Raw genomic sequence first — 16,329 nt, 5'->3', positions numbered from 1 at the left:
GAAACCAGAGAAATTCAGAAGTTCAGTTCCCACTATTTCTCCTTGCATTGTAAATAATTTTCCAAAATGATCAACTATGTTGTTCCAGAAAGGTTCATTAATGGAAAGATGTTGGACTTCCAAACACCGTAGTGCCACTGTTCGGTACAAAGAAGCGAATTTCAGTCGCCACCATAAACTCATCTTTTTCTTTCAGGGCTGTTTCCCCAAAGCATCCTAGAGAAATTGTTTAATGACGTATCTCTTTTTTACAGTTTCCACAACAGCATCTCGTGAATATAGTGTACGGGTACATCCAGCAAGTCAAACATCATCCGCTACAGCACATCAACCATCATTGTGAGCCGCACCAATAGGTAGCAGGCAGGCAGGCAGGTTTCTAACGAAGGACACCGAGCCCTAATCAAGGCATTTCGGTGATACCGGATTGTCGCCTTATCAAAGGTGTCAGCTTCACTGTCCTGGAAATTCGACGCCAAGAGAGCCTCTGATATACACTTCCAGTGGACTGGAAACATCCCCAGAAAGCGTGATATAAGCCCATGGGCCTACACTCTTCAAATAATTCACAACGAACACGATCAAGGCAGTAACCAATTACATTCGACGCCAGTTTTCAACACGTTTCATATTCGCCCAGCCATTCAGCGAGATATCCAATGTTTTCACACATGCTCCTTTTTTTAATAATGTGTATTATATTTTCTTTTCAGCCCAAATGGCAAGGAAAGGCCACTCTATAATAGAGGCAGCGAATGCGCCAGTGCTTAATAGAGACGACATACATAATAACCTGACTTCGGTAAATACTTGACCTGTCAATCGCGAACTTTGGTTTAATGCACTCATAATGAGGCCGTGTGAGAAACAAAGACAAAGTGAACGGGGTGCCACAAGCGCCACTGCTTGTCTTCTTCTCTTTATCTTCGTAATTCGTGCTTGCACTCTTTCTCTGCATAATCCCCACTAAATTATTATCGATATTTTCATCTCCGCTTTTTTATTTCGCCCCACCTCACTGTACTTTATTTGGTTTATTTTGCCCCATAGCATTTTTATCATTCACTGGGACCGCTATTACAGAACTCACTACCTCGTTATTTTACGTTACATTTGCGACTCTGGAAAATACATCTCTGTCATTACCAAATAGATATCATGGTATGTACGTTTGAGATCAGTTATGTCGACAGTACATGCGAACGTGAAGTGGTACAAGTGTTTAAAATTCTATGTAGCTGCTTTTAAATATTACTTGGGCCTCTATCGAAAATAATATATGCAGCCCCAGTTACAGGCAACTATTTGTTATCTACTTATATATCGACATTTAAATTTGTTTTGCGCTTTTTAAGCGAAATGTTTTTTGTTGTAGTGACAAAGCACGGCGCTCAGATCGAGATGGCTTCGATTTTATGCAAGAAGTACTATATTGTGCTATACTTGCGCGCCCAAAAGTGAAAAGCAGCTCCCTAGCAGCGAAAGCAGCAACTGTGGTCAGCGGTAAGAAAACTACGAATTTGCTATCTATTCGTCAGCGCTCGATTTAAATTCGGTGAATAAACACCTCGGCAATGTCGCTGAACATGACTGGTACACTCTGGAACAATGTGGGAGGAAGTCCGAATGGTTGCAATTATTCGCGAAAACATTTAGGCTTCTTGTGTCAGAACAACGTGATAAATCGGGTTTCAGAACCAGGAATGCAAAGTTTGCAAGGTTGTTCTGTGTCTACGAGCAGCTATCGTTGACAAGGAAAATGTGGGTTACAATACTTTTTGGCATTACTCTCGCCTGCAAAAATGTGTTTTAGGTTCTTCCAAAATAAACTACGAGACTGCGCATAAGTGTGCTCAAGAGCGGAAATTACAAAGCTACTTTTGAAGAGTTTTACACTAGCTGCACTGTAATTGTCATTTTTGCTGCACACTAAACAAAAAATACCCGAAAAGAGAGAATTAACGGCATGCGACCCGCTTTTTAGATCCGCGTCATGGGAACTAACTTCGGTTAGCCGGAGCACTGAACACTGTCAACCTAGAAGCCCGTCTGCTATTCCGCGGAGTACTGGCGGAGGTTTGACGGAGCTCTGAATCCACGATTCTAACGGTGTATAAAAAAAGAACTTATGGCAGTTGAGATCGAGAAAGGCCGAAGTGACGCTGTGTTCAGTAAGCATACGCCAGTAGATAGTACGCTGCTTTGCATATTTGTTGTATCAGTTTCGCTTTCGAAGCGGAAAGTTTTGTTTTCGGCGAGGGACGCCCTCAACCGCAGACGATGCAAGCATCGTACTGCGCAGCGAGAGAAGCCGACGGTGCCGACGGTGCAAGCAGACAGCAAGCCTTGTAGGCCTAACATGTCGGATCTGCCGTTGTCGTGAGCGGCGCCTTCGTGTTTTCATCCGAGTTCGACGTGAGATTGGGAGTGTAAAGACGCCTGTGCGAGTGACGCTGTGGATCGTGTTTTACCAAGGGAAGCGGAGCTGAGTATATATAGGGCAGGCCTAACGTCCTCAAGGCTCCGTCATGTCGAGCTCGGCTAGCCGTCCGAATTCCCTGCGGCCACTGTTGAAATGGATACGTCAGTGGCGGCACGTTCACGTCAGCCTCCAATGGTTTCCAAGTGCGTCTGACATTGACAAGGTGCCGGCGCGAGTTGTTCACAATTTGCGGTATCCTATGAAGAGAAACAAATATCCTGTGATGCGTAATACGTGCAGCATATTGAATGGTCGTACATATTTTTACTGTGAATTTGTTGTAGACGTCTGTGTTGGAGAGATGTCTAAGTCAAAAAGCCGATTTCAGAAGCAATCCGCGCCCGAGGTGAGCTAAAACTCGCTTTCGACCGCTTTCTTCTGAGCTCTGTAATGCAGTCTGTGAAGTGTCAAATAAATGGCGGAAACAGGGTTGTTGGTTTCTTGATGTTTCGCGTATTTCAAGAAAGGGTGACAGACAGTACGGGTCCATTGTTGCACTATGGACAAACGTCTTGTTCTTTCCCAATGAATACTCTCTTGCGGAAAATGCTAGAGAACGTGCGAACATGGACATATACCTTAACAGTGTGAGGGTTAGGGCTAGTGGGTATGCGTTATGTTCCATAGCGCAGCAACAACACCAAGGACAGACACAGTGCTTGCCTGTGTCCCTTGTGTTCTTGTTAAGCAATGGAACATAGCAAATCTAGATTTAGCGCAGTTAATCACAAGATGTGTAGTGATTGAGATTTATTGGAGGAGTCTAAGACGGTTTTTGTTTTGCTTTGTCCTATTAGGTTATATTCGTATAAATTAGCAGTGGTGAGCTTGGAGGCACCAGAAGAGATCTTTGCTTTCTCTCTTCCCTTTCTTTCAATGCTACCTGAGCAAGGCCTACTCATGTGGATTTCCCGCCACTGGTTCCCGGCTGGTCTGATAGCGGTTGAGCTGGTGTTCACCTGCATTCCCAGCGAAAAGCGCGGTCTGGGGCCAATACATTGCTGTGCAAAACATTGAGAAATAAACAAACATAAGTGTGCAATGCTTTATTCAAAATGTACTTACATGCTGTTCCTTCTTTATCTGAGACGACGAAATATTTCACAAAAAGGGAAAAGCTTATTACAAACTACTTCAGACGCATACACAACTAGCGCATAGAGAACAGAGTTTTTCACTTGCATTGACAACTATTATCCAGACGTTTTCATCACAATTTATCTGTAAATAAAAGCACAATTGTCTGGCATTTAAAGCATTCTTAGATCAGTATTAAAACGTTCGTGATAATATGCTGTCTAGTCACCAGAAAACGCATGATTATTACAATGCATAGAAATTTCACCAGTGTAAAAAACAGTCACACCTGGCTCCGGTTCAAAGCTTCATCTAAATGAGTCGGTTCTGGGGCCAAAACACTTTGCAGCGTCGACGTAAGCAGGCTACTATGCACATTATTTTAGCGGCCTTCTCAGTCATCGAATTTCTAAATGACGTTTCGATTCCTGCAGAAAGACTCAGTAAAGGCGAATTCCTTATCACTTGTACCGGTCCCAATTTTTCGCCACGCATAGGACCTGACACATGACAGGCGAAATTATTTCTTCTTACTCTTCAGATGACCTCCATATGAAGTCTTTAAATGACTGATATGAGGTATGAAAGGCAGGGGTGACACCTACTCGCCTTTATAATGAGCTTCCGGGCGCCGGTGTTTGGCCTCCCCAAATCTTCAGTATGCACCCTCATCAAACCTCTTGACTACTATACCATTGTTCTCCACTATCGTCCTCGCCGCGTCACATACCCGCTACCACATCACCACATCGACAGCACGCCGTGGCAGGTCCCAATTTTTCGCCACGCATAGGACCTGACACATGACAGGCGAAATTATTTCTTCTTACTCTTCAGATGACCTCCATATGAAGTCTTTAAATGACTGATATGAGGTATGAAAGGCAGGGGTGACACCTACTCGCCTTTATAATGAGCTTCCGGGCGCCGGTGTTTGGCCTCCCCAAATCTTCAGTATGCACCCTCATCAAACCTCTTGACTACTATACCATTGTTCTCCACTATCGTCCTCGCCGCGTCACATACCCGCTACCACATCACCACATCGACAGCACGCCGTGGCAACTACACCAGACACACTCATTCTCATCTCCTAAATTTGCCCACACCTTTCATCCCACGGTCTTCCCACCATACTGCACCACTAGCAACGCCACTCCCCGCAAATTCTACCATTACCTTTGGGAATGCCCACATTCCATTCGTGTTCCTCCCATAAAAACTAGTTGTGGTTTAACTCTTGTAACCCTAGCTGAATTGCGACAGCAACGGCGGAAACTTCTTTTGCCTGCTACATTATTCCCTTATCATGCCCTATCAGTATAAGGTGCTGCATTATTGGGGACACTCAAGCTCATTCTTCAAGATTATAACGTGAGAGGTAAGCTACCAGCCCACAAATAAATGAAAAGGATTCAAAGCTGCTGAATCGAATGTGGAGCGAACGCATTAGCTGCCAGTGACATAGAGTTCTTCTTCGTTGCTGCTCAAGGTCTAACGTGGCCCTTCCCGGGACGACGCGACGGACCGAAACCTGGCGCCCTATAATAAAACCCTACCCCCTGTTCCTGGAAGGATCTCCTTCTGGCGACGCAACCCGCATGCCAGCTAGAATTGGTCGTGCATGCCAAGCTAGAGGAAAACAGCCAGATGGCTCCTGGACTTAGGAATCCTTCTGGGAGTGCCTGCCTTACTTTTTGTAAATAAAGCTTTTCCTTCTCCTCCTCGTTGTGGGAAATTTAATTACTCCACTTGCTTTGTAACTCTCTTTAGGTGGTGGTTATTCATGGCGTTTTCTAGTAGGATTGTGAGTCCGGGCTCTTAAACAAAGAAGTGACATTATAGTGATTCACGACATTAGGATCTTAGAGAAAAGCTCAGAATGCGCTTCTATAGTGGTTCACTTTAAATGAAGGCATTGTAGGCCATCCTTTGTAACAGCTTTTCACTTCACAGATGTTTCCCTGTCCAACTGATTCTTGGTAACCCCTGCGCCATGTAACCCCATAGAACGTGTGATTTGATCCTCTTTATATCAGACGACAAGTTCAAGTGTTAAAAGCAATTGGTCATTTTTGACGTAGCCTGCATCATATAAATCACTGTTGTAAAACCTTTGCTCAGTGCGCCTCACAAAATGGCTCTCGTGGCGACTGTGCTCCAGGTTGGAAAACCATGCAGGTTTTACAGTGAGGTGCCGGTCCGGACCAACGCAGGGATCGATAATCCTGAGCCTCACGTTGTGATCCACTGGCCACTTGTTAAACTTAGTGACCTCCACTTCTTCCAAACGAAGACGGAAATGCAGCACCACGTAACCATCGTCTTTCTCAAGGACAACGCCTGGTGATATGTAGAAGCCGCACAGGTAGACCCTTTCACTCCAGCATTCTACTCTGGCTTGTCTGCTAGCCGTTCTTATCAGTTCACCATAGCCTTCCAGAACCCACTCATGTGATCTAGCTGCTTTAGCCATGTGCTGCAGAAGCGTGGTCACTTCACGGCAGGCGACATCATTCATTGCCATTGGTGGTTCCTCATTTTGGAATGTCTTTGATGCATTGGGCGTTAAACAGTCTTCTTTGTGAGCAATTCGCAGTGCGTGTTTCGTTGTTTCTGTCAGCACGTTTATATCATGTGAAAGTACATTCAAGCGATTATTTTGAGAGCTGTTTTCAGAAAACAGCCGCTCAAGCCCAGCCCTCATTTCACCAACACGATCATCTAGCATTTCCTTAACTGCGGCAAGCTGAGTCTCAGATGCTTTGTTCAGAGCGGCCTTGATGTCTTCCATGGTTGTTTTCCGACTCTTCTCTCGTCGTCCTATATGGTCCTCTGTTTGTGTTGTGCTCACAGCCGTATCCAAGATCGGCTTGCACTGCGATCGCAGGTGCGCGCACACATCACTGCTCAATACAGGTGCTGCACACTTTGGGCAACTTGTCAGATGGAACTCGCAGTCGTTTAGGAAATGCTTTGAAATATTTGACACAGGCAAGATAGTGTTGCAGCCGTTTGCTTGGTTCCAGCATTTTACCTGGAAAGAAAAAGCAGTTTCGCCATCAAAACTATGGCGACGGACGCGATATCAGAAGCATGTTAAAGGCGAGTTGATTGAGAGTAGCCTAAAACGCATGTCACACCACTGCTCATTTTACCACGTATTCATAGATGACTCGGTAATGTAAGAAGGATTTTATGCGGTAATTTCTGAGATTACAGTAGTTTGCGATTCGAGCTCTTCAATGCAGTTAAAATGTAATTTTTACGTGTGCCCTTCCAGCTTTGGAGCAAATTCAGGCATTTTCCTTCGTGCATTTTGTGGCATTTACAAGGTCTCTCAATCTTACGCGGCATGTGCTATTTCATTACTTTTTTGCAGTAGGCTTCCCTTTGCTTGTTTTACAATACTGTAGATAGCAGATAGCACACAAGCCTAACAGAAATCTCACTGCGCTCAATCACAGTTTCAATGGATGCGGAAGAAACTTCTATGATTACCCTCACTCGCAGCATCGTCATCGGCACGTAAACCAATTCAGGTGATTGTCTGTACCTATTAGCCTCCACAATTTATCTAGCGTGACGCGCTTTGCGGGGATGGTATATAAACCGAGCCCACTTCACGGTTGGGTTAAAAAACTGCTGCGATGGATGCTGCTCTGGCTACTGGTGGCCGAACAAGACATCGCACAAGAATGAATTTTCGCATATCATATTTCAAGCCCTTCCGCTTTGTGTATCACAGGTTTAGTCGTTTTTTAGACGATCTTGCCTGTACTGGTACGTCTTCAATGACTCCTGGCGATTGCAAAAAAGTGGTTGTTTTGATTTCTTTTACACCACTCAAATAATCTTCGACAGCAAGCGATCGATAGATTCGAAGTTTAAAGTGACACCGCTGCCCAATTGATGAATGGAATATAGAAGCGGCCTCTTTGACACAGGTTGTTTGCAGTTTCTATCATACTCGTTTTTTTCCTGCTGTTAAGAGCTTGCTGCGCCATTTAATGAGTTGTTCGGGCATTATGTTTATATTTTTGGCTGAGTTAGTGTTTTGCCTTCTGGCGGCACGTTAGAAATGCATTTAAATTTGGGCTTGCGGCATAGGACGCGCCAAGTTTGCGAATTATGGCCCTCAAAGAAAAAGAACTCTCAAGACATTGTCCTATGCCATAAACTAAGTTTATTGCCACGCCATGGTAAACTATAGGTTTCAGGAAGAAAATGTCCTTATTTATCTTCAAACTCTGGCGCCACAATTTTTAAGTTGGTTTAAGTGGCGTGCATCCGATGATCATTAACGCTCATACGACATTTGTTGCGCATGTTCGGAATATAGAAAAAAGCACTGAGTGTACTGAACATTTTTTGTGTGTTTTTCTGTGTGCTTTTCACCACTCTTTACGGGCTCCCATGTTAAACGAGAAAAGCTAGTAATAACGCGCAAAAATTATTTTCAGGCGCACAGCAAAAGTACGTGGTTGTAGTTTGCTAAAAGAAACGGTTCATTTTCTTGTATCTTCAGGAATAACATATGCATAACTATTGCAGAGCCGCTGTAGAGTTACCCAATCACAAGTTCGGTGCTAACCGTCCGTGAATAGAAAGCACACGACGGAAATTCAATGTGTCGCTGAGCGTACCTAATTGTTTGCCGCACAGAAAGTACAATGGAAAATTTGTTGCTTGAGATTACAGCAGCGAATGTATTCCAGTGCAAAGTGATATATATATATATATATATATATATATTTATGTCAACTGATTATAGCCTCCACATTTCTGGTAAGCCCGGGTGTGACCGGCATAGCGAAGGGACAGTCGGCTCCCAGAAACCTTACAGTTTCGAAATAATTATCGCTCCAACAGTAAGCATGTGTCCTTGCATTACTAGCTGAGTCCACAGTCTTGAAATCACAAGAAGCTCTTCTCACAAGAAACTATCACGAGACTTGCAAGGAGACCGCTTCTACTATTTACGTAACTACAGCACTATAATTTAGCGAAAAGAGGTAATGCTCAACACATAGCGTTATTACGTCTTTTCTCTCCTGTCCCACATGTAGTCCTTTAGTTTTAGCAGACTGCGAGCAACGCACCAGCAATTTTGTCTCGCTCGTAACAGTACCAACATATGAGTCTCCAAAACAAAATGTCGACGAGAAAATTGGTGTGAAACCAAGCCAAAAACTAAAATGAAACTCCAATTTTTAACATAAACGTCAGCAACTTCAGACAGTAACAACAGTTTCTGGAAATGCGAATAGTGCTGGCAGCATCCCGTTGCGCAAATGAACAGCTCACGTGCCGTTCACAAAGTGATTCAGGTGTAGATCAGCAATGTAAAATATTCCCAGAAATGTTTGTTTGGGAACTGTCGGTTCTACTATGCCAACCTATTAATTTCTCTCACCTTTCGCCTTAAGATGTTTTCATCTGGAAAGTCCTTCCACTCTACGTCCTCGTCCGTACATTTTTCTTCGTCCAGTGGACAGACATGGCCACCTCGCTCAGAGCACTTTTCATAACAGCATCTGCACATGAAATGCGCACATGGCAAAATACCAATCGTCTTGGCAACAACCCCACATGCGCTGCACACGCGGGCGGGTGGGATAGGCTCCGTAAATTGCAGAGGTTTGCGGTCGAGCTCTGCCGAGAAACCGAGCAGAGTATAGTGCCGACCACCTCGACACATTTCTTCTGCAGCTTTTCTTGACTGGGTCAGGTACTGGAGTCTGTGTCCGCTGCCTACACCATGAAAAGTGCAGCATGTTATCTGCTTCCTTCGCCGTAGTCAGCGCAACAATCAGTCTTTATCGCTTCGCCACTGTGCACACTTGTAGTGAGGAGGTTTATTATCGGTGTACATGCCCTCGAAGCATAGTAGAGATGGCTTGGCTGTCATTCTTCAGTATTGTATATTGGGCTGGACAGTGATGTGAAGTACTTAAACTGATAGAGATAAACATGCATAATTCTTAAAAGACCATGGTTGCTCAAACACCGTCGCAGAGACTGGTTGAATAACACAAGATTTTGTAGGAGTGAAATATTGAGGTACCAAACGTTTATTAGGTCGATGAGTTTTTGTCTTCACGACAGCTTATTTCGCACACACATGTCTGTTTACAATAGCGCGCATCTTTAGGTCATAATGTTGATTCATATATTATAGTCAACCATCGCATGGCGGAATAAATGTTTTGTCATAGCTGAGAACAGGATAGACGCAATTAAATTTGGAGCACTGATTTCAGCAACAGATCCCATTAGGCTCTTGTATATTCAAAGCTGCACCATCACATTTTAAACAGTATGCATGGTTGACCTAGTAATCAATCAGGAATCAGGGTAACTATAACACGCCAAATAATTTGTTGCCATAGCTGTAAATGAAGGCGAAACATTAAAATCTGCGATTTTCTGTTCCCTTTTTAAGAGTAGGGCGTCAGTCCTTCTGTAGCAAGTCTCTATTGCCCACAAATGTTGCTCACCTACACAGTGTAATAAATATTCACAAGCCCACTCGAACACATCCATGCCTGCTTTTTCCAGCCCAAAGCATTTGTCGGTATAGCTGATATTCGTTGCGAGATGTCATATGCAATGTTGCACAATTTTTTAAAGCATCACATAAATGATTAATGTTTATTCGTACAGCAATCAAAATTTGCGATGACAAAACTCACTTTGAGGAACACTGCCATCTAAGGCCCCAGTTTGCGGGCAAAGCCTATACAGACGCTTATTCCAACACTTGCCTCAACAGTTCTCGAGTGGCCCCTGTGGGCCCTTCAGATAAAGGTATTTGCGCCTTGGAGCTCTATCAGCCAATCTTTATCGCTTGCTTCAACAGCTTGTCTCATAGCGGGGTTATCGTCTCACACCTTCTCCGAGAATAGAACGCAGTCGCGACGACGATACTCCACCCACGTTCCTGTAGATGTTGTTACTGACGTCCCAAAATCTTGCGCTATTCTCTTAAACAGTTAAACGAGACGTTATAAAATAAAAATAGGAAAGGAGTTGATGTACGCATAAAAGATGTGGTATATAAAATGCCTAAGAATGTGTATTATTTGGACATTCTGGCTGATAAACGTGCAAAGCACACTGATTAGAAAGAGAAAACATGATTATGTCAGACCTCATGCACCATAGATAGCCCATGATTTGAAAATCAATTTGGTGTTTATTTGAACACTTTTAGCCTTGTTAACAAATCCGCATTAGGGCCGACAGTGGTTTCGCTAAACTGTTCCAGCGGAGAAACATTCTAGAATTCAAATTGTTGCCGGTGAACAAGCAGACGGCATTTTAGCATCTCTTCGTTCGTTATGTAATTGCTTAAATCTCATAGTGTGTATTTCAGGCAACCAGACATCGTAGCTTACATACAAGTGCTAGCTTCATCAAAAACAGGCGCGAATTGTTCGACGTTGGAAACGATTACAGTTCACAAGAGGGACGCGACGGTGCAAACCAGTCCTCTCATTTCCGAAGAGCCCTAACGCGGTTTCCTGTTGCGTAGAAGGCGCGGCTGTTGAAGAGAAAGCCGTCTTACTCTACAAGTGGCGCTCACGTGCTGGAAGATAGCGTTTCTTTTTTCAAAGGGAAGGAGCAGGGTGGCGCCGAACGTGTTCTATTCCTGTTCTTAAAGCCTCTAACATAAAGGACTGAAATAAAAGCGGCCACCTTGGTGAGCAGCACGAAAAATATAAGCAACAAACAAACAACTAAATGCAATGTTTTCATCCATGTTTGTTCTACTCGGTTTTGTGCATTTCCCTTTGCAGGTACTTTGGACTTTCTACCAAGGCAAGTTTGCTCTTCTTACACCTTTTGGAGATAACTAGTGCCATATCAAAAGAGGAAATATTTTTCCACATTACTATACCATTTATTCGTGGACACTATAGAGAGCCTGATAATCATGGCGATAGTGTAGTGAGGAGGTATCAACTCCGCAGCGCAAGGTAATGGCTTACTCGTTGTGGTTGCTACACTTTTGGAAATTTTTACACGAAAAGCTTTTTGTGGAGGCTGTACAGGGTATCGCAGAATTCACCGCTGATTGACATTTTCAGCTTTTGCACTACGTTCTGAAAAAGCAGTGCTCACTGGTTAGATCGATAACGGAAGAAAAGTAGTTTGATATTAAGCGACAGTTGAGCGAGTGAAAGAAAGGTAAAACTCTTCTGCTCACATAACCCGTATTTATTACACCAACCGGGCTGGATGAATACGGACCTTCTGCCTATTGTTTTCCTCTTAACCCAGAGTTCACTTTCGTCATCCACGGTGCTCATTACGTCTTTTTCTTTCATTTGCCGACGCCTGTCTGTTCTCGGGGCTTTTTAAGAGTACTTAAGTATAATACCTTTTCTTCACGCATTATAACAATCTAAAGGCCAGAGAAGAAACGAATGAACGAAATATTTATCTATTGTCAATCATATTATTAAAAATTATTTAACATTTCAATGTTTATTGAAGTCATAGATAGTAAACACTATTTAGTGCCGCGTTAGAAGCGGCGAGACTGCAGGAAATAGAAGTCTGAAAACAATGGATACGTATTTTAATTACAAAACATCAGCGTGTGAAATGAAGTGTAAATATAGACCAGACAAAATAGAACCTTTGTGTTCCGCATCAAACTGAGGAGCGTAAATAAACTCCCTTATATCTATGCAATCCTTTAGAAAGTTAGCAGGAACAATACCAGCATCGTTGAGCTCACTTTAGGACAGATCAGGCAGGAACAAACACGAAAAAGAAATCCTGTGCATATCTGCCTCTTCTATATAGCCGTGCAATGGTGTTTTTTTCTTTTGCACATGGTAAAATTAATAGAAGGAAAATAATAAGAAGGGGAATGATGTTTTCAATTTCTTTTTAAATAATTCATCTTGTTTGTGCCACTTTTAAAACAGAGTGTGCAGTGTTTCACTCAAGCAATAATTTTAATTGTGGCAATTAAAGTTTAATCCTCAATGGCACGTGTTTCCTTAATGTATCCACCGTATATATGTATTTGCGAATCATCTCCGGATCAGATATGCCCTTAGGGCCAACATAGAATTATGTGTTTTGAAAGCGTCCAGCTGCCACATGACAGGCTAACGTAATGATGGTATGACTTTGCGTGGTTTTTAATTCGCACTTCTGCGCTGTAACTTGTGACACCGACAAGAGCCTTAGAGCAGCGCCTGTAGTACATATCGTGAACAAGATGTTCGCATGCTAAAATGCGCTGTTCGTTTCAAACCTTTCGTGCAAGCAACTGCCCCCCAATGAGGGAGTAAGTAAGGGAGTTGATCCCGTTTCATGCAACTCCGAGTACCTCCCTTATCTCTTGCTTATAATCTCAAGACAGTTCACGTTATGCATACAATATTCATGTCTATTATTTCCATGCCTGTAACAATGTTTAGAGTGCCGATGAGATATATTTTATGTAGACATAATAATGAATTTTTCTAACCACTCTCTCGCCGCAATTAGGGTCATACATGTTCGAACACAATATTGTCCAGGTATGTAATTAGATTACCGAACGTGCAAAACCTAGACATATTAATCAGTTCAGTTCAGTTCAGTCGTTCAGTCGTGTCCGACTCTTCGTGACCCTATTGACCATGTCACGCCACGCTTTCCGGTCTCTCACTATCTTCCTAACATCACATAACTTCATCTGCAGTGCCTCGAGGATGCCATCTAACCATCGCGTTCGCTGCCTACCCCTTCTCCGGCAACCCTCAACCTTTCCCAACATCAAATCTTTCTCCAGCGACTCCTCTCTTCTCATCAGATGACCAAAGTAGCTGAGCTTTAACTTTAGAATTTGACCCTCCAATGAGCAGTCAGGGTTTATGGTCGACAATATTGACTGATTTGATCTTCTGGCAGTCCAAGGAACTCTCAAGCGTCTTCGCCAGCACCACAATTCAAACGCGTCAATTCTTCGGCGGTCAGCCTTTTTCACAGTCCAACTCTCGCATCCATACATCACAACTGGAAAGACCATAGCACGAGTTATACGGATCTTGGTTGGCAGACTAATGTCTCTGCTCTTTACTAGGCGGTCAAGGCTAACCATTGCTCTCTTTCCCAGAAGCAGGCGTCTCCTAATTTCATGGCTGCAGTCTCCTTTCGAGGTAATCTTGGAGCCCAAGAAGAGAAAATCTGTCACAGCTTCCACTTCTTGTCCCTTGATGCTCCAGGACTTGATAGGGCAAGACGCCATGATCTTTGTCTTTTTAATGTTCAGTTTAAGCCCTAACTTCTCACTCTCTTCTTGTACGCGCATCAGAAGTCTCTTGAGTTCCGCTTCACTTTCTGCAATTAAAGTGGTATCATCCGCATATCTAAGGTTGTTGATACGTTTTCCAGCAATCTTCACTCCAGCTGAAGACTCGTCCAGACCGGCCTTCCTCATGATGCACTCTGCATATAGGTTAAATAGGCAGGGCGACAGTATGCAGCCTTGCCTCACTCCTTTCTCAATCGGAAACCAATCAGTAAGACCATGCCCAGTTCTGACTGTGGCCTCTTGCCCTTCATACAGGTTCCTGAGGAGACAGATGAGGTGAATTGGAACTCCCATCTCTTGGAGAGCTTGCCACAATCTGCTGTGATCTACGCAGTCAAACGCTTTCGCATAATCAATAAAGCAGAAGTAAATGGGTTTCTGGAACTCTCTTGCTTTTTCCATGATCCAGCGAAGGTTGGCAATTTGGTCTCTAGTTCCTCTGCCCTTGCGAAACCCAGCTTGCACGTCCGGAAGCTCCCGATCCACATACTGCTGCAGCCTACCTTGCAGGATTTTTAACATCACCTTGCTAGCATGCGAAATAAGCGCGATCGTGCGGTAGTTGGAACAATCTTTGGCACTGCCTTTCTTTGGAATGGGGATGTAAACTGACCTCCTCCAATCCTGTGGCCACTGCAGGGTTGTCCAAATCTTCTGACATAATGTATGCAGAATGTTAACAGCGTCATGGTTGAGGTTTTGAAGCAACTCAGCTGGAATGCTATCAATTCCGCTAGCTTTGTTCTTAGCAAGGCTGGCTAAGGCCCATTCAACTTCACTCTTCAGGATTCCCGGCTCACGATCAGTTATCACAACCATCTTATGTTGGGTTTGCACATTCGAGAACTTTTTGTACAGTTCTTCTGTGTATTCCTGCCACCTCTTCTTTATCTCTGCGGCTTCAGTGAGGTCCTTGCCTCGTTTGTCCTTTATCACGCCCATCTTAGCACAGAAGCTTCCTTTGATATCTTTGATTGTCTTATACAGAGCTCTTGTGTTCCTTAATTGGCTGTTGTCCTCAACTGCTTGGCACTGTATGTTCAGGAAGGCATTCTTATCTCTCCTTGCTATTTTCTGAAAATCCGCATTGAGAACCTTGTATCTTTCTCTTTCCCCCATAACTTTTGCCATCCTTCTTTCCTCAGCTATTTGCAAAGCCTCTTCAGATAACCAGTTTGCTTTCTTGCATTTCTTTTGCTTTGAAACTACCTTAGTAGCAACTTCTTGTATTATATCACGAACATCAGACCACATCTCTTCGGGCTCTTTGTCTTCTAGATCTAATTCTTGAAATCGATTCCTCACTTCCACAGCATATTCTAATGGAACTTGATCCAGGTTATACCTGAAAGGCCTTCTAGTTTTCTGCGTTTTCCTCAATCGAAGCTTAATCTTGGCAACAAGAAGCTGATGATCGGTGCCACAATCGGCTCCAGGCCTTGTTTTTACTGCTTGTATAGCGCTTCTCCATCTCTGCCGGCAAATAATATAATCGATCTGATTCCTGTACAGACCGTCCGGTGAAGTCCATGTGTACAGGCGCCTCTTGTGCTGTTGAAAATGAGTATTCGCTATGGTCAGGTTGTTTTCTTGACAAAACTCTACTAGCCTCTGCCCAGCTTCATTTGGCTCACCAAGACCGAACTTGCCTGTTATTCCGGATATTTCTTCACTCCCTACCTTGGCATTCCAATCTCCTATGAGAAAAACGACGTCTGATGATGGGGTGCGGTCTAAAAGGCATTGTAGGTCCGCATAAAATCTCTCAACGTCAGCTTTCTACAGCGTGGTAAAGCATATTTATTTTATTACGCGGAAACGGGGAAGTTATTAAGTACGTTTTGCGTTTGAGGTTGGGCATTTTTATCTTTATATATTTTATGGCACTTGTAGTTTTCGTTTACATTTGCACATATTTCTATGTTCGTACTGTACAGTTGTTATTTTTGCGCCATTTCTATTTTAATTATCTTGTATATAAAGCTACCTCTAGCCTAATAAGGTAAGTGCCGGGTAATGTTTGGGCGGATTGATTTCTAAAAATAAATATGAAGAAATATTTTGCCAAAACGTAAGCAACAATACATGTAACAAAAATAAGGTGTAAAGGCAAGTTCTAGAGTTGTAAGTGGGCTACTCGTATTGAAAGAGTAAATAAAAAGCGCGGTTGTAATTCGCTCTTCAGAGAAGGAAGTGAAATCTGACTATACTAGGCGTGTCTGTTGTAACAAATTAACATTATCTACTAAAGCATCTCCAATGTCTGTTGAAAGGAGCTGACTTTATTTTCTTCCTTTTTGTTACGCATCTTATATACTACACATAAAAACGCACAATTTGTTTGGCCGATTCCCGAAGCGCTGGATACATGCGATGTTTTTTTCCACGATGTTCGGACGTCGAAAAGCTCCGCGCCGACGCAACGCACAGCTGGATTTAATTGCAGCGA

General features: G+C 43.3%; 2 protein-coding genes across 15 annotated transcripts in view; one reads left to right on the top strand and one right to left on the bottom strand.

Annotated features, from left to right (window-relative positions):
- Nucleotides 1-16,329, top strand: part of LOC146174387 (A disintegrin and metalloproteinase with thrombospondin motifs like) — a 119,796-nt gene that overhangs the window by 56,292 nt on the left and 47,175 nt on the right. For 7 of the 14 annotated variants that reach the window (XM_084583191.1, XM_084583192.1, XM_084583187.1 and 4 more), the window contains one exon: nt 11,362-11,383. The gene's annotated coding sequence lies outside the window, so the exon portion shown is untranslated. Of the gene's footprint in view, nt 1-713; nt 803-1,375; nt 1,504-11,361; nt 11,542-16,329 lie in introns of all 14 variants that reach the window. The other 7 variants (XM_084583188.1, XM_084583185.1, XM_084583179.1 and 4 more) reach the window with 3 other exon arrangements.
- LOC146174389 (uncharacterized) lies at nt 2,955-10,105 on the bottom strand. Its single transcript, XM_084585387.1, has 3 exons — nt 10,092-10,105; nt 8,976-9,096; nt 2,955-6,596 (listed from the first exon to the last, which is right to left on the bottom strand). Exons 1-3 carry the CDS (start codon nt 10,103-10,105, stop codon nt 5,595-5,597), a joined length of 1,137 nt encoding a protein of 378 aa, XP_084441513.1. The 3' UTR covers nt 2,955-5,594.

This window comes from Amblyomma maculatum, chromosome 11 (assembly GCF_055883805.1).
Source record: "Amblyomma maculatum isolate TAMU_Amacu chromosome 11, ASM5588380v1, whole genome shotgun sequence".
Taxonomy (NCBI): domain Eukaryota; kingdom Metazoa; phylum Arthropoda; class Arachnida; order Ixodida; family Ixodidae; genus Amblyomma; species Amblyomma maculatum.
Note: the sequence above shows the minus strand (reverse complement) of the source record. Positions and strands in the feature narration are given on the sequence as shown.